Raw genomic sequence first — 18,672 nt, forward strand, 5'->3', positions numbered from 1 at the left:
TGATGGGGGCAACATAGGTAAGTACACAAAACACAACTTTGCTATTTAATCGGCCATGTTTTCATCCCCCTTGACTCGGTTCACATAGTCATCTTGGCAGCACTTCATTAGGAATGGGAAGGCCACGGAGACAAGCCAGGATGCTTCCAACCAAATTTTCCATCATCTGTCGTCTGGCTTGGTGAGTCGCACTCCCAATGTGAGGTGTGAGGAGGACATTCTTCAGCTTCAACAAGGGATGATTTCTGAAACACATTTTAATTGAGACCACTTGGAGTTACTGGACTCTTTGCCTTCACAGGCTGGCTTGCCCTCCCATGGCTTGCCCACCCTGAGATGGGGAGGTGGTGTGTGCTCACCTGGTGTGGGGCACAAAGCATGTGTACTAGTTGCAAGGAGGCCACCAGTTCACAAGGGCATAGATGCCTGGGGATTGGAAAGGGCTGAAGGAGACCTGGGCTGGCCGCTGTCATGAGGCAAGCTGGAGTCACATGTGAGGAGGGTGAGCTATATCAGTTATAATTACAGATGAAAGCGAGTGCAGTGGCATATAACTGTAACCCCAGTGTTTTGGAGGCTGAGACAGGAGGATTGCAGGTTTGAGGCCAGCAGTGTGTGGTAACTTTGTGAAACTGTTTCAAAATAAAGGACTAAAGGTGTGGCTCAGAGTTAGAACCCCTGGGTTCAAGCCCCAGTACACTGCCCCCACCACACACATACACACATACAGAATTAGTAGATTAAATGGAGCTCTCCAGGGGAAAGGCAAGGGACTGCTGGCTGTTAGCCTAGAAAGCAGAGTGAAGTGGGTCTGGCCGACTCACTAGATCCCCACAGGGCTCTTGACCATTTGATATAGACAGAAGCGGAGTGACCATGAATAGGGCCCTCTGCCCTAGCTGCTGAGGGTCAAAGGAACACCTATGAGTCTTAAGAACCCAAATCTCTGAAGTTCTCTCAGGGTACTCGTAATTTATATCACTGTACCATGACTGTCCTCATCCCCAGGACTGATAAACATAAGACAGCCTGTACGTAGTGGTGGTCATGTCCTTCCCATAGGAGTAGGGAGGCTGCTCCATTGCAGCGCACATTAAAAACCAGCCTGAGCTTGAGCCTGTGAGCAGAGATGGGATGACTGGCTTGTCCCAACCCACTTGAAACACAGAAGCAACCAAATCATGGCGAGCTATATCAACATCTGTCCATAATAAAGTCTTGTATATAAGCAAGAGCTAGTTCTGCTGGAAAGCACAGAAAATACCTAATTCCTGACCAAGTTGCTTTTGGGGTTGGCGCTAAGGTTGGAAACCAGGATCTCACACACACTAGCAAGTGCTTATCCCAGCCCGCCTCTGCAGTTCTCAGTGAAACTGAGTTGTGCCATGACCACAGTGGGGTATAGCAACTCCAGCATTATTAGTAATAGCCAAATGTCCTGTGGAAATAGGACTCATGGTTATACTGCTGTTGGTGATAAGTCGCATTGGGCTAAAGCCTTTTTAAGATATACCAACAGTGAGAATTGACTGGTCTGAGGGAAAATTTGACTTAGCTAAACATAGGCATTTTTTCATTGCTGGAGATCAGACCCAGTGCCTCACACATGCAAGACAAAGGCTCTACCACTGGGCTGCAGCCCCAGACTGAAATACCAACTAATTTCTGTGCTAAGTTCTACACACATTCAGCATAAGGTATAAATACCAGTAGGAAAGTATTTATAAAGGAGAGGTGAGTAATCAAATTTGTTTAAAAAAAAATGAACACACAGCAGGGAGGCATGCATCTCTCGTCCCAGCTACTGGGGAGACTGAAGCAGGAGGTTCACGTGATCCCAGGAGTTTGTGGCCAGCCTGGGCAACAGAGCAAGATTACCCTGTCAAAAACAAACACAAGCCAGGCATGGTGGCGCACACTTGTAATTCCAGTACTTGGGAGGCTGAGACAGGAGGATCACAGGTTTGTGGCCAGCCTCAGCTACTTAGTGAGGCCCTCTGCAACTTAGTGAGACCCTGTTTCAAAATAAAGAATAGAAAATAGGGCTGGGGGTATAGCTCGGAGGTAGAATTCCCTTGGGTTCAATCTCCAGTACCACAAAAAACAAACATAAAAATAAGCAATGGCTTTACAGAGTGAATTACTTGTGCCTCTCACTGGCTCCTCCAAATGTTAGGAGTCACAGTGATGCTGTTAATATATCTGTCATACCAAAAAAATAATGTGATACTAGTTATGGTGATGCATACCTGTTATCTCAGTACTTGAGAGTCTGAGATAGGAAGATCGAAGGTTCAAGGAAAGCCTCAACAAGTAGAGACTCCCACCAACCTAGCAAGATCCTGTTTCAAACTAAAAATAAAATAGGACTGAAGTGTAGCTCAGAGGTAGAATGCCCCTGGTTCAATTCCCAGTGTGTATATGTAACACACACACACACATACACATACACACACTCATGTACTGAATGCTGATGCTCAAATCAATCTGAGCTTTGTACTGTAAGAGCCTAGGCCAATGCCAGGTGCTGTGGCAAAGGATAGCCTCACCAACAAGGGATGCACAAACCCTACACATTCCAGAGAAAGAGCTGCCCTTGGCCAGCTCTGGGGTGGTGATCTCTGAGCCTCAGGACACCTGGCCTGGTCACAGCATCGTATACGTGCAGCCTTAGGTACAGCCAGCAGTGTGGTTCATGTGTATGTCTGCTTTATGCATGTGGGCGTTTGTATCAGCTTGGCCTAGGCAGAGCGGGAGGCCAAGTCGCTAACGCAGAAATATGGGCAGTCCAAGCTCACAGTACTAGCACCTGGACACCAAAGGTCCAGGCCTTCTCTGTGGACACTTCATGTGTGTGCCACAGCAGGAAGGAAGAGACACCACAGACTCAGGCCTGGTCCTTCCAGGGGTCTGCCCCATGTATCTTTAGCTTTTGCTGAGTTCTATATGTAGTCTTTCACTGCAATAAACTGTAACCAAGCTCAACAGCTTTTTTTTTCCAGGTCTGGGGATGGAACCCAGGGCATTTGACCTCTGAGCTACACCCCCTGCCCTATTTTTTTATTCTTTATTTTGAAACCGGGTCTCACTAAGTTGCAGAGGGCCTCACTAAGTAGCTGAGGTTGCCAGCGAACCACGATCCTCTGGTCTCAGCCTCCCGAATGCTGGGGTGACAAGTGTGCGCCACCACGCCCGGCTCAACAGCTTTTCTGAGTTCTGATTCCTTGTAAATTGCTGAGCCTAAGAGTGGTCTTAGGGATCCTTGGCACCACTTACAGATGAATAATCTTTGTAAAGTCAAGAACAAGCCAGGAGTGGTGGTTCACGCTTGTAATCCCAGCATTCGGGTGGCTGAGACAGTAGGATTGCTACTCACAGCCGGTCTAGCTTTTTTTTTTGGGGGGGGATGGAACCCAGGGGCATTTGACCTCCAAGCTACACCCCCTGCCCTATTTTTTATTCTTTATTTTGAAACAGGGTATTACAAAGTTGAGGAGGGCCTCACTAAGTAGCAGAAGCTGTCTGCGAACCACGATCCTCTGGTCTCAGCCTTCAGAATGCTGGGATTACAGTGTGCGCCACCACGCCCAGCTCCAGTCTAACTACTTACTGAGGCCCTCTGCAACTCAGTGAGACCCTGTTTCAAAGTAGAGAATAAAGATAGGGCTGGGGGTGTCGCTCAGAGGTCGAATGCCCCGGGTTCCATCCTTAGTACCACAAAATAAATAACTAATTAAATTCATTTCAGTTTTTAGCTTACTAAAATCTTAGTGTGTTACATTCTGAAATGAGGCTTCCAGAACATGGTGCCACCCCTACCGCCTCATTCTCACAGTGCTCAGATTACAACACAACATTGTGTCAGCTCTCAACAACACATTCCATAGGCCCTAAACCTCTAAGTGCTGGAAAAGGATGGTAACCATGGTGATGTGTCTGGAGACCCCTCCCAGACTACAGCTGTAGGGTACAGGGATATCTAGCTTCAAAAGTACGATGAAGAGGAAGCAGTGTTGATGTGAAGGTCATCCTTTGATGCCTAGGGCCAGTCGGGTCCAACAGGGAGGGAGGGCTGCTCTGATCCCCAGAAGAGATGCTATGCAGCATCCACCCAAGGGCTCAGGCCTGAGTGCCCTGAGCTCCCTGTTCGGGAAGATGCTGACCCAGGGGCTGGACAGGCCACTCAAGCCCATTAATCACAGTTCCACGACTTGAATCTGCAAGGCCAGCAGAAGTGGTCCTCTGCCCCCTCTCATCCAGAAGGACGCATAGGTTTTGTCTGGTCTTGTTACCTTGGCAGTGGCTCTGGGTATGTGACGTCCAGTGCTGCAGCTCTAATGACCCCGCTCTGCAGAGCATCCACCAGAGCATCCTGGTCAACCAGTAGACCTGGAAGGATGGGACAATACCTTATAACCACCATGGCAACGACACAAGGGTACAAAGTTGTAGTCACATTAAGCCACAGCTTCAAACAGGTCTTAATTTTGTTCCAATGGCATGCTTAAAGTATGCCAAACTGACAAAGAACACATGCTAAAATCATGCCTAAGTCATGTCTAATCAGTCACTAGATGGAACAAAACCAGGCCTCAGCCCACTGTGCACAGAAGAAAGCCAAGCCCTTCATGTGCAATACTTAGTATTTGGCATTGGGTTGAGGAAACAGTCTCCAATCATAGTTTGATGCCTGCAAGGGCTGGTGATGTAACTAAATCCCCAGCACCACACAAGAGGAAGGGAGGGTACCAGCATGACCTATGACTTCACATACAAAACAGCATGGTGTGTATCATCAGCAGAGGCTGAGACTTGCCAGGGGCCCCTGCCCAGGGACACTGCCCATCATGGACCAGCTGCAAGCCACCACTCCCAGGCCAAGGTGTGGCCCCTCACCCTTGAGCTGTTGGAGAGAGCCTCCCAGATGTGGAGAGCAGCTATGCCCTGCTCTGAGTTACTCCATGATGTACAGAACAGTAGTTTCCAGGCTCCGCCTAACTATGAGTTACTCCATTTCATAAAGCAGTAATCTGCCACGAATGACTCTATTTTGTCAAGTGCCAAAGTAGAATGGTTCTATACCTTGTTTGTACAAGTCAATAGCCACCATCTGCATAGCATAACCACAAGGCAGACTGATCGATTACTTGTTTGTGCAAATTTATCAAACCACATCAGGAGCCCTAGGACGTACGAACACCCCAAATCACACGAGGAACACGAGACTCTGAGCGTATGGACCTCACCAGATGCCACCCCTCATCTGAGGTCCATAAAGGAGGGGCGCCTCAGGACTGGACACGGCGGCACAATGACCCAGCATTAGGTCACTTGTCATGAGCTCTGCTCAGGAAAATCACCACAGAGACAAACCTGATCCTCCGTCCTCAGGCTTCAGCTTAGGGCAGTTTCTCCTGCTCATGAGGAAACACAAGACCCCTCTAAGCTGACACCCTGAAACAGACTGTTATAGCTAAATACAGAGTGGCCCCTGAGGAGCCCAGAAAGTGCAGTGGGAGTTGGTGTGGTTGAGGCACAAGTCTGTGATCCCAGCAGCGGATGAATCCCTTGTCATGGATTTATCTGGGTGGTGACCTAGGCTGGCAGGGTATCTCTGGAGAAAGTGGGTCCTGGGGGTGCAGCCTGGGGATTACATATGGTTCTTCCTCCCCGCTTGCTTCCGGCCTCTATGGTGTGAGGGGCACAGCCCATGTGCTCTCTCTTGCTGCTCCTCACCATGTCCTGATATCCAGGTGCCAGCCTCACATAGACTAAACCCCAGTATCTCCAAAGAAACTGTGAGCAAATAAATCTTCCTTCTCTAAATTGCATGGTCAGAGCCAGGAGTGGTGGCCATGCTTGTAATGCTAGTACTTGAGAGGCCAAGACAGGAGAATTGCAAGTTCAAAGCCAGGCTCAGCAATTTAGCAAGGCTCTCAGTAACCTAGTGAGACCCTGTTTCCAAATAAGAAATTATAAATCAGACTGGGGGTATAAGGGTATAACTTGGAGGCAGAATGCCTCTGGGTTTAACCCTCAGTACCAAAAAAAATTTATGTGGTCAGGTCTTTATATTCTGGCTGTGAAAAGGCCATGGACACACTGACCCTCTGAAGCTGCTGTCCATTTACTTGGAACTCACCTTGACGATTCTGCAGCACTGGTTTGTAAAACTCTTACCTGCCCAACAGTTCAGCCTCCTGAACCTCTGTGCCTCTAACCCTTTCTTAGCCTTTCTGTACCCTATTTACATCTTGTGTAAAGTGTGATCTGAGTATTATAGACCCTGGGAATTAAAACTGGATTAAAAAACTTGCAATTGCCTTGGCCACAACACCAGTGACCTGAGGTCTCTTGGTGGAAGAACAGCCATGAAGTGAGGTAGCTTGTTCAGTCAATGAACTCTGACCCTGGAGAAGACACCGGCATGTCTGGTCTACACAATGATGACACACTTGGGGCACCAGGCCAAGACTGTCCCTGGCCATGGCTTTCCTCTAGCTGCGCTCACCCAGCTGTTGGTGCTCAGGGCACACAGCACACTGTCCTTCACACTGTTTTACTGCAGGTCGGAATGTTCAGACAACTCTCAAATAATTAGCCCGGCCCTCTGAGGCTTCATGGTGAGCACTGTTTCTTGTTTTCTGGGTGAGAGGTTAACTAAGCAAGTTACGCAGGGCTGTGTGTGTGTCCAGCTGTGTGTGTGTGTCCAGCCCTGCCTTCAGGGAGGGAAGAGGCTAGGCAAAGGCACCAGGTTTCATACCCACATCCCCACCTCACAGGGTGCACTGCCCAATGTCTGCCGCAGCGCCCTTTCCCCATGTGCACTGTCATGCCAGCATTGAGAGAACTTCGTCTTTCTTTCCCCTTTTCTTTCAATGAAACAGGATCTCACTAAGTTGCTGAAGGCCTTGCTGAGGCTGGCCTTGAACCTGTGAGTCTCTTGTCTCAGCCTCCCAAGTACTAGGATTACAGGCATGGGCCACCAGGCCTGGCTTCTCTCTCTTCTTTCTAAATGCTCAACACTCTATCAGGTTACAGCCCACTTCCTGGTACATCCAAACGTAAGTAACCAAAGTAACACTAAGCCATTGTTGAAAGTGACTGCTCAGAAAATGTATCCCCATAAACTGTGCTTAATTACCACAAGAGGATCAGACTATACCCCCACCCTAAACAGATATCCAAGTTTCAACCAGAAACTCCCACACTGTGGCTTTCTCATCCTTTTTGTTACTAACTCGAAGTAATGTAAAGACAAAAATCAAGAACATTTCCAAATAGAACATAAAATTCCCTTAATTCGCTTGCCATCAATCTAGTGGGTGCTTCAGACCAGATCAACCACTCAGGGCAAAGGGGCTGAGAAATGAAGAAGGCAGAGCTGGGCCTCCTGCAGCCTTGTTTCCTGGCTGTGCTTCCTTCAGGCTGGGGCTGTACCTCTGCCAACATTGACCAGCACCGCGTTTGGCTTCATGAGCTGCAGCTCACGCTTCCCAATTAGTCCCCGGGTCTGGGGCGTCAGGCTCACGGTCAGCATCACAAAGTCGGAGTGCTGCAGCAAGTCTTCCAGCCTCTCACAGTAAGTGGCCCCAACAGCCTCTTCCTCCTCCGGTGTCCTGTGAAGAAAAGCACATTCTCATTAGAAGCCAATGAGGTGCCCCAGAAGACGAACCTTCTAGGGGAAATCTCAGGGCCAGGGCCATCCCCACTAGGCCAGCCGCACAGTGGGCCTGGGGACCCAAGAATCTTCAGAGTCACAGGCTCACCAGTGGAAGGCCTGCTGCCCAGCATCTGCAGGAGCCCCAGCCGAAGCCCTGTGAGGGCAGGACCCTCCCTCCCTCTGTCTGAGCCTGAGCACCTGTGTATCAGCACCACCTCAGGGAGGGCGGAGGCTGGGTAAATGCACCCATTTCCAGGAAAACACCAGAGAGGCCCCAGAGTACTATCAGCAGGACAGAGTGAGATCAAAGGGGCAATGCAGGTGGGCTTGTGGTTTCGTTTGGCCAAATTTCAACTACTGCTTTGGTCACCCCAGACAACTGACTATTCAACAGAAATCCTAAGCTCCAGGAGCTGGTAGCATCCTTGGTAGCCATCACCTGCCTTACAGATATGGAACACAAAGAATACAGGTCTTTTCTTTTTTTTTTTTATTGTGTTGCTAGGGATTGAACTCGGTGGTATTCTACCTCTGAGATACACCCCCAGCCCAATTGTATTTTTTATGTTGCAACAGAGTCTTACTAAATTGCTGAGGCTGGTCTCAAACCTGCTATCTTCCTGTCTCAGCCTCCCAAGGGAGAAAGAAATGAGATTACAAGCATGCACCACCAAGCCCAGCTGGATTCTTTTCTCACATCTTTGGCAGGTGTGCCTGGAGGGAAGATGGATGGCCAGCTCACTCCACTCCCCCGATGCCGGGTCTACATCATTCAGTTGGTACTGGCATCCGGCCTTTACCCTCCCAGGGCACTGAAAGCCAAGACTGTTTCTCCATAGTCTGTTGCGCAAACCAGTAATTGGAAATGCTGGGGAGAAATTCTGATGTATAATCTCCCAGTTCGCCATGCCCCTCAAATGTCAGTCACAGACAACAATGACCTCAGAATGTCACTGTACCACCACTACCTCTCCATGATGGCAGCTGCTGAGATCTTGTTAATGAGTTAACAGAGTACAAATATTATATGAAAGGGGTGTGTGTGTGTGTGTGTGTGCGTGTGTGTGCGTGCGTGTGCGTGTGCATGTGTGTGTGTGTGTGGTATGTGTATTGATTTGGAGATTGAACTCTGGGGCATTCTACCTCCGAACTACACATCCAATCCTTTTTATTTCTGGTTTTTGAAACAGGTTTGCTATATTGCTGAGGATGTATCTGAACCTGTGATCCTTCTGTCTCAGCCTTCCAAGTGCTAGAATTACAGGCATGTGCTACCACACCTGGCTATATGAGCTTTTTGAATATTTATTTATTCATTTATTTTTTGGGTGGTACGGGGGGGTGGAACTCAGGGGCTTTCTACCTCTGGGCTATATTCTCAGACCTATTTTATATTTTATTTGGAAACAGGGTCTCACTAAGTTGCTGAGAGCCTCACTAAGTAGCTGGCTTTGAACTTGTGCGATCCTCCTGTCTCAGCCTCCCAAGTGCAGGGATTATAAGCATGCGCCACCACACCCGGCTGCTTTTTTAATATTTAGAAAACCATGTTTCAATATAACTGACAATAAATAAGATATAATGTATATTTCTTTTGTGTGTGTGTGTGGGTCTGGGGATGGAACCCAGGGGCATCTGACCTCTGAGCCACACCCCCTGCCCTATTTTTTTTTTATTTTTTATTTTGAAACAGGGTCTCACTAAGTTGCAGAGGGCCTCTCTAAGTAGCTGAGGCTGTCCGGGAACCACGATCCTCCTGTCTCAGCCTCCCAAGTGCTGAGATTACAAGCGTGCGCCATCATGCCTGGCTGTATATTTCATTTTAGAAACTTAAAAATATTGAGCTGAGCATGATGGCATACACTTGTAATCACAACATTTGGGAGGCTGAGACAGGAGGATCACACAAGTCCGGGGACAGCCTCAGCTACTACTTAGTGAGGCCCTTTACAATTCAGTGAGACCCTGTTTCCAAATAAAGTATAAAATAGGTCTGGAAATGTAGCCTGGAGGGAGAAAAGCCAGAAAGAAAGAAAGAAAGAAGGAAAGAAAGAAAGAAAGAAAGAAAGAAAGAAAGAAAGAAAGAAAGAAGAGAGAGAGAGAAAGAAAGAAAGAAAGAAAGAAAGAAAGGAAGGAAGGAAGGAAGGAAGGAAGGAAGGAAGGAAGAAAGAAAGAAAAAAAAATAGGGCTGGGGTTATAGCTCGAAGGTAGAATGCTCCGGGGTTCCATTTCCAGTACAAAAAGAAGAGGAAGAAGGAGGAGGAGGAGAAGGAGGAGGAGGAGGAGGAGGAGGAGGAGGAGGAGGAGGGGGAGGAGGAGGAGGAGGAGGAACAAACAAACAAGTATATGCCATCAAGCTTGGCTTCTGGTGACATTTTCTAGAGAAGTTAAGAGCCACATTCCCAGGGAATCTTCAAAAAGCCTCAACCCCTTCTCAACCATCAGCTCTCCTTCTTAGGGGAGAGTCTCCCTCAAAAGAGAGGAGAGCACACCCAGCCATGCTGAGTTGGCAGGGCCTACGGTCTGCTCAGTCCAACCAGAGCCTTACCTGCGGCGCCTGTTGTGATACAAAATCTTCATTTCAAATGCTCTGGCCCTCTGAGCAATCTTGTAGCCAATGGTGCCCATGCCAATGATCCCCAGAGTGGCCCCAGACACTTCCTGCCCCATCCAGTTTACAGAGAAGTCCACTGTGTCAGGTGAAATAGCCAGCTGATAACCTAAAACACAGAGGAATGGAGCATGGAAATGGACCACAAGCACGGGGCTTCAGTCTGTGCTTCTGCAGGGATAGATAGCAAGAACAAGGCAGATTCTCTTTTAGAATAGCAGCTTATTCTGTGTCAAGGATTTCTGGTTAAAATTTGTTTTTTGAGAGTGTACTGACCAGTAGTCAGGAACAATAAGAGCCTGGTCTTTGCTATTTTTCTCAACCCCTTCACACTAGAGCCCCCTCAGTAGGAGCTTTCCACATGGCTCCACTGGGGGAGTGGGGTAAACTCACCATCAGGTGTCATAGCACCCCAGGGTGTCCCCATAGTGGTCCTGAAACTCCCTCACATGCATTTCACCTGGCTATATGTGTGAGTGGGATTCGGTGACACTGCATTGTACTTGCTGCAGATTGCAGATATGGGCACTAAAGGAAGCTTCCCAGGCCCAAAGGAGCTCCAATTCCCAGTGAAATCCACAAAGACACCAGGACAAGAAGACCAGCCATGCATGGCAGCACATGCCTGTGATCCCAGTACCTGGGAGGCTGAAACAAGAGAATCACAGGTTCGAGGACAGTCTCAGCAATGTAGCAAGACTCTCGGCAATGTAGCAAGACCCTGTTTCAAAAAACGCAAAATAAAATAGGGCTGGGGGTTTAGCTTGGAGAAAGAATGCCCCTGGGTTCAATCCCCAATACCACAAAAACAAATAAACAGGAAAAACCCTATTTGCATATTTGGGAACTATTTTTAATTGGCATGTCATTAAATTGTCATCTGCATCTTTGGAAAACCAACAATGGGAACTGTACCTTCCACAACCCTGCGAGCCGAGGCCAGCAGCAGGGCCATCCCCAAGTCTGCGGTGGGGCTGGACACTGCATGTGGTGTGTTGGCCACCTTCACACCACAGCTGGCTATGAGCGGCAGGTCCAGGTGGTCCAGGCCTACACCTGCATTGGCAATGACCTTTAGGGATGGCAGGCTTAGGAGCAGCTCCCGATCAATCACTGGGCTTCCACCCCATATGTATACTGCTTGGATCTTTTGACTGAATTGTGTTTTGTTTTTCAAAAATTCCTTCATGGTAATGAGACTGAAGTGCTTCTGCAGCTCTCCAACATGATCCTCACATATGGCACTCGGTCCTTCAAACCCTGACACCAGAACTCCAGGCAGTGCTGGGTCTCCTGCACCCTGTGGAGAGACAGACACAACACCTGCAGTCACTAGAGTCTGCAAGAGCCACATGTGCTCCTGCTGCACACAGAGGAGCCAGGTCATGGCAATTCATCCGCTGGCTGGATACATCCCTAGGGAAGCTGGAAGGCAACAGCAGCCCAGAGCCCTGACTGCCAGCATCTCCCCGTGCCCACTCCCTCCCACTTGGCCTGGGTCTGTATATCTGCCAGGACCTGAGCACGGCGCAGCCTCTGACATGACCTCTCTGGTAATGCCTCCCGTGCATCCCACCCAGAGTGCAGCTGAGCCTACTGGCTGCAGAGACAGGGCCTTCTGACCTCAACGCTAGGGGCAGCGCCTGTCTCGGGCTCACTGGCTCACCTGCACTCTCTCTTCCTCACTGCTTCTCCCTGCTCTCAGGGAATCCTTCCACTGTGTTCAAAGGCGCCCTGTGCAGAGGCCCTTTTTTTTTTTTTTTTTTTAAGAGAACTGTTTATTTCTATTTTTTGCAGTACTGGGGATAAAACCCAGGGGCATCCTACCTCTGCGTCACACGCACAGCCCTATTTTTTATTCTTTTATTCTTTATTTTGAAACAGGATCTCACTGAGTTGCTAAGGGCCTCACTAAGTAGCTGAGGCTGTCCACGAACTCTGATCCTCCTGTCTCAGCCTCCCAAGTGCTGGGATTACAAGTGTGCACCACCCTGCCTGGCTCAGAGGCCTCTTGATGAGCGAGAAACAGGTCTACCAGGCTGCTAGCAAGCACAGGAGGAGCCTGGAGAGTACCGCAGCCCTGGCCAACACTTGGGGTCTCAGGAGAGACCTTGAGCCAAGACACTGGCTCAGCTGCTCTGGATTCCTCGCCCAAATGAACTGTGATATAATACAATAAGTATCTGTTGCTTCCAGCCATTAAGTTTTAGAATAACATATATTCAGTTACAGAGCAGACAGGATGCTACCTCCTCCCATGAGGCCAGAGAATTAAATTGATATAAGCCTACCAACTTTTTTTTTAGTGGTTCTGGGAATTGAGCCCCAGGGCATTTAACCTCTAAGCTATACCCCCAGCCCTATCTTTATTTTGAAACAGGGTCTCACTAAGTTGCAAAGGGTCTCACTAAGTTGCTGAGGCTGACTTTGAATCTGCAATCCTCCTGTCTCAGCCTCCTAAGTACTGGAATTACAAGTGTGTGCCACCACACCCAATTGCATACAAATTCTAGACCCAAGTTTTATGCAGCATGACACCTTATAAGGAAAGGAAGACCGTCAGCAAATCACTGCCACAATGAATTCAACGGGCTAGGACAGGGGCTGGGGCCAGGAAGTTAGGGTAAAGACATAGTTGGGGAAAAAAGGGTGAAAGTTTGGCAAGGTTTGCCAGCAGATTTCCCTCCTGAGGATAAAAACACAATTTATAAGCTGGGCATGGTGGCACACGCTTGTAATCCCAGCATTCAGGAGGCTGAGATCGGAGGATCACGGTTTGCGGACGGCCTCAGCTACTTAGTGAGGGCCTCCGCAACTTAGACCCTGTTTCAAAACAGGGTGGGGGGTGTAGCTAGGAGGTCGAATGCTTCTGGGTTCCATCTCCAGACCCGAAAAAAAAAAAAAACTTTATAGGGAGAACACCCTTTATATAGGGTTAGCCAGTATGCCGAGGCAGCATACATTGGGATGGTGTGGTTTTAACTCCTTTTGTGTGTGTGATGCTGGGAATTGAACCCAAGTGAGGCATTCTATCTCCAAGATATACCCCCAGCCTATTTTATTTTATTATTATTATTATTTTGTGTGTGTTACTGGGGATGGAACCCAGAAGCATTCTACCTCCTAGCTACACTCCCAGTCCTATTTCGTATTCTTTATTTGGAAATAGGGCCTCACTGAGTTGCAAAGAGCCTCACTAAGTAGTAGCCAAGGCTGTCCTCGAATCACAACCCTCCTGTCTTAGCCTCCAAATGCTGGGATTACAAGCATGCGCCACCACACCTGGCCACCTATTTTATTTTATTTTATTTATTATCATTATTACTTTTTGCAGTACTCAGGATTGAACCAGGGGCTTCCTATCTCCTAGCTACACTACACCCCTGGCCCTATTTTTTATTCTATATTCTATATTTTGAAACAGGGTCTCACTAAATTGCAGAGAGCCTCATTAAGTAGCTGAGGTTGTCCTCAACCTGTGATCCTCCTGTCTCAGCCTCCCAGGCACTGGGGTTCCAGGTGTGCACCACCATGCCCAGCCTTATTTTATTTTTAAAACAGGGTGTTGCTAGGTTGATGAGAGTCTCACTACTTGCTGAGGCTGTCCTCAACCTGCGATCCTCCTGTCTCAGCCTCCCAAGTTCTGGGGTTCCAGGTGTGCGCCACCATGCCCAGCCTTATTTTATTTTTAAAACTGGGTGTTGCTAGGTTGATGAGAGTCTCACTACTTGCTGAGGCTGTCCTCAACCTGCGATCCTCCTGTCTCAGCCTCCCAAGTTCTGGGGTTCCAGGTGTGCGCCACCATGCCCGGCTTACTTTTAACTCCATTACAGCAATGAATGATAAAACTGACTATTTCTTACTGTGCAAGTAAAAAGGATTTGTTATTGTCTGTCAAATAACCTATAGCTTTATGTTCCTTCTTCCTGTTTAACAATGAACTTTTAAAAATCAATCTAGGAAGAAAGCCAGCTGCTTTCCAAGCACTAAGGCTGATGAACAGGTTCCCTGGCACTTTGTGGGGAAAAAACAAGACAGAAATGTTTAAAGTCTGGTCAAAGCTTAGAGCATGACCAGTTAAAAAAAAACCTTGTGTTTACTTTTCCAACTTTAAGGAAAAGATTAAAACAGCTTTCCTCAAGATTTGAGTATTTTAGTTAAATTCAAAAAAAGAGGCTTCATCCCTGAACTCTGCAATTTGAACTCCCACAAACACTGGACAAAGGGCAACACCATGAGCCTGCCACACTGTGGACACCAGTAAAACACCACAAGCCCAGCCACTAACAACACTGAGCCCAGCACACACGGCTCTCACGATGCCATGTGCCCACCACACTGTCGTCATGGCATGCCTCCGTGTGCCCACCGCACACTCTGACACTGAGCCCAGCACATCGCCGCCATAGTGCCTGCCTGTGGGTGAGGCTGGGATTCCTCAATGGTAGGAGGGATTTGTTCCCCAGGGGAGAAACAAGGGACCACCAAATGGGGGCCCTAGTGCTTGGCCGCCCCAGCCTATCTTGCTCTAGGGTCTCACTAGGTTGCTGAGGTTGGTCTTAATCATGGGATCCTACTGTCTCAGCCTCCCAGTACTAGGACTGCAGGCATATGCCCCACACCCGGCCACATGTACTTAATTTAAAAGTAAAAGAATATTACCTTTGTTGACATCGCCTTCAACAGACTCAAGACTGTAAATTCAGGATTTTCTTCTCTTAAAGCCCCTGGAAAATTGAACCCAGAATGAAAAATAATATAGAATCAACCACCAACAGAGAAAAGTCAGAGAGATGATTCACAGTGTTCTGGGAGGGAGCCCTAGGCCAGCAAGAGGAAGTATAAATCTGCTGACCCTTGAGCCCATGGCACCAGCACTCCTGCACCTTTGGCACCCACCAGTTGAGGGTGGAGAGCTCTGGAGTAAAGTACAGAGAAAGTGAGTGTGCTCCAGAGGGGGAGGGGAGGGGAAGGAGCACAGTTTTAATTTAACAATTAGAAATAAGGAATGTAGTCGGGCGTGGTGGCGCATGCTTGTAATCCCCGTGCTTGGGAGGCGGAGACAGGAGGATCACGCAGGTTCGAAGCCAGCTGCGCTGGCTTAAGAGACCCTGTTTCCAAATAAAAATATAAAAAATAGGTGTCTTGGAGTGTAGCCCAGAGGTAGAAGGGTTTCCAATAACTCCAGTACCACAAAAAAAAAAAAAGAAAAGAAAAGATAAAGAAGAAATGTAGCTGGGTTTGATGGATGGTGCACACTTGTAATCCCAGTACTTGGGAAGCAGGTTCCGGGCCAGCCTCAGCTACTTAGTGAGGTCCTGTTTTAAAAAATAAAAAATACAAAATAGGGATGGGGTGTAACTCAGAATTAGAATGTCCTGGGTTCAATTCTCACTACCATACACAAAAAAGGAATAAATAAATACAAAAAACACCCAGTACTTGGGAGGCCGAGACAGGAGGATTGCAGGTTCGAGGACAGCCTCAGCAAACAGTGAGACTCATCAACCTAGCAAGAAACTGTTTTCAAATGAGAAATAAAATTGAGCTGCAATATAGCTCAAAGATAGAAAGCCTCTGGGTTCAATCCCCAGTACCACACATACATACACACACACACACACACACACACACACACGCACACACACACATACACACACAAAAAATATAAAAAACAAATGCAATAAAAATATGGCTTAGTTTTTGGAACAGAGAAACAATAAAAATATAGCAATGGGAGAGAGGTGACAGGATCTCCATAAAGGAGATGAGGAAGAAAAAGCACAGGCTGGCTCTTGTTCCCACCAGCCGCTTCTCCAGGACTCACGTCCCTCCAACGTAAGATGGGGAAACGAGCCAGTCTTGTACTGTGTCATGAAGACTGTGCAGAACCCTAAGTTCCCAGTGAATCCAAGCTACTGAGTTCACACCAAACAATTTAGAAATCTACCCAGGCAAGTCACCACTGGGAGACTGCACCATCACACCTGGATTTATTTTATTTTATTTTTTGTTTGTTTGGTTTTTTTGGTAGCACTGAGGGTGGAACCCAGAGGATTTTTACCTCTGGGCTATACTCCCAGACCCATTTTTTTTTATACTTTATTTGGAAACAGGGTCTCACTAAGTTGCTGAGAGCCTCACTAAGTAGCTGAGGCTGGCTTAGAACCTGCGCGATCCTCCTGTCTCAGCCTCCCAAGCGCGGGGATTACAAGCATGCACCACCACGCCCGGCATTTATTTTTGTTTTGAAACAGGGTCTCAACAAGGTTGCCAAGAGTCTTGCTAAGTTACTAAGGATAGTCTTAAACTTACAATTCTCCTGTCTCAGACTCCCAAGTTCTGAGATTATAGGTATACGCCACCACACCTGGCTGATTCCTTAGGGTTTTCTATATACAAGACTGTGTTGTCTGGGAGTTGGGAAAAGTTTTCATTCTGGATGTGTTCCCTTCTTCTTGCCTAACTGCCTTAGCTAGAACATTCACTACAGTGTTGACTAGAAGTAGCAAATATAGACATCTCTGTTTTGTTTGTTCTTGTAAGGAACCCAGAATAGCCACACCAGTTCTGAAAAGGAATAGAGTTGGAGAGCACATACTTCCTCATTTCAAGACTTTGAATCCGAGTTTTACTAAGACAGTGTTGTACTGACATAAGGTGAGCATGCAGACCAGTGGAACAGAATGGAGAGAATGGAAATACATTTTTATTTTAAAGCCACTGGTTTTCAATGAGGGTGCCAAGATAGTTTGATGGGGAAAGAATAATCTTTCTAACAAATGGTGCTGGACCACTGGGATATCTACATGCAGAATGAAGTTGGACACCTACCTCAAACAATATATAAAAATTAACTAAAAATTAGAGACTTGAGCTGGACGTGGTGATACACACTGTAATACTAGTACTTGGAAGGCTAAGACAGGAGGAGCAGTTTCAAGATCAGTCTCAGCAACATAATGAGACTGTGAGCAACCTAGCAAGACCCTGTTTCAAACAAAAATTAAAATGCTGGGGGTGTAGATCAGAGGTGGAATGCCTTTGGCTTCAATCTCCAACACCCTCCCCCCAAAAAATACCTTTCAGAAAAAAACAAGTGTAAATATTCATTACCTTGAACTAGGAAATGGTGTCTTCCATATAACACCTAAAGCACAAGCAACAAAAGAATAATAGATAAAGTGAACTAAATAAAAATCTAAGGCCTGCCAGGCGTAGTGGCCTACGCTTGTAATCCCAGCATTCTGGAGGCTGAGGTTGGAGGATTGCGGTTCACGGGCAGCCTCAGCTACTTAGTGAGGCCCTCCGCAACTTAGTGAGGCCCTCTCTCAAAATAAAGAATAAAAAATAGGGCAGGTGGTGTAGCTCAGAGGTTGAATGCCCCTGGGTTCCATCCCCAAACCCGCAAAATAAATAAATAAATAAATAAATAAATAAATAAATCCCTTGTGCTGCAAATGATATCAATAAAAAGTAAAAAAAAAAAATCCAGAGAATGGAAGAATACATTTTTCCACCATATACCTGGCGATAGCTTTCTATGCAGAATACATAAAGAACTCTAGCGACACAATAGCACGATTTTTAAATGGGTAAAGGATATAAATAAACATTTTCCCAAATGGTCAATAAGCTCTTGTAAGATGCGCTACATCATTAGGGAATGCAAATCAAGAATTACAGTAAGTTGGTAACTACCAAGATGGCCATAACAAATAATATACAAATAGCAAGTCCCTCAGACACTTAGTGAGACTCTGTTTCAAAATAAAAAATAAGCCAGGCGTGGTGGTGCATGCTTGTAATCCCAGCATTCGGGAGACTGAGACCGGAGGATCGCAGTTCACGGACAGCCTCAGCTACTTAGGCCCTCTGTAACTCAGTGAGACCCTGTTTCAAAATAAAGAATAAAAAATAGGGCAGGGGGTGTAGCTCGGAGGTAGAATGCCCTGGGTTCCATCCCCAGGCCCACAAAAACAAAACAAAACAAAAAATGAATAAATAAAATAGGCTTATTGGTATGACTCAGAAGAAGAATGTCATTGGATTCAATCTATCCCCAGTACCACACACACACACACACACACACACACACACACACACACACACACTACACAAACGGCAAGCATGAACAAGGCTGTGGAGAAGCTGAAACTCTCACACATTGCTGGTGAGAATGCAAAACAGTGCAGTCATTCTGGAAAACAGTTTGGCAATTTCTCAAAATGTTAAGCATGTTACCGTAGCACCCAGCTATCCCAACCCTAGGTATATACTCAAGAAAAATAAAAAATTAAGTCCAGCCGGGCGTGGTGGCGCACGCTTGTAATCCCCGCGCTTGGGAGGCAGAGACAGGAGGATCGCGCAGGTTCGAAGCCAGCCGCGCACGCTGGTT

General features: G+C 47.2%; 1 protein-coding gene across 1 annotated transcript; it reads right to left on the reverse strand.

Moving 5' to 3' along the window:
- Window positions 1-88: 88 nt before the first annotated feature.
- Window positions 89-11,661, reverse strand: LOC308275999 (glyoxylate/hydroxypyruvate reductase B-like; the record flags this gene model as incomplete). Its single annotated transcript, XM_080714502.1, has 5 exons — window positions 89-245; window positions 4,293-4,389; window positions 7,441-7,619; window positions 10,212-10,383; window positions 11,190-11,661. 5 exons carry the CDS (start codon window positions 11,659-11,661, stop codon window positions 89-91), a joined length of 1,077 nt encoding a protein of 358 aa, XP_080570628.1.
- Between the last annotated feature and the right edge of the window lie 7,011 nt (window positions 11,662-18,672).

Source organism: Muscardinus avellanarius (genome assembly GCF_963383645.1).
Source record: "Muscardinus avellanarius genome assembly, chromosome: 17".
NCBI classification, from domain to species: domain Eukaryota; kingdom Metazoa; phylum Chordata; class Mammalia; order Rodentia; family Gliridae; genus Muscardinus; species Muscardinus avellanarius.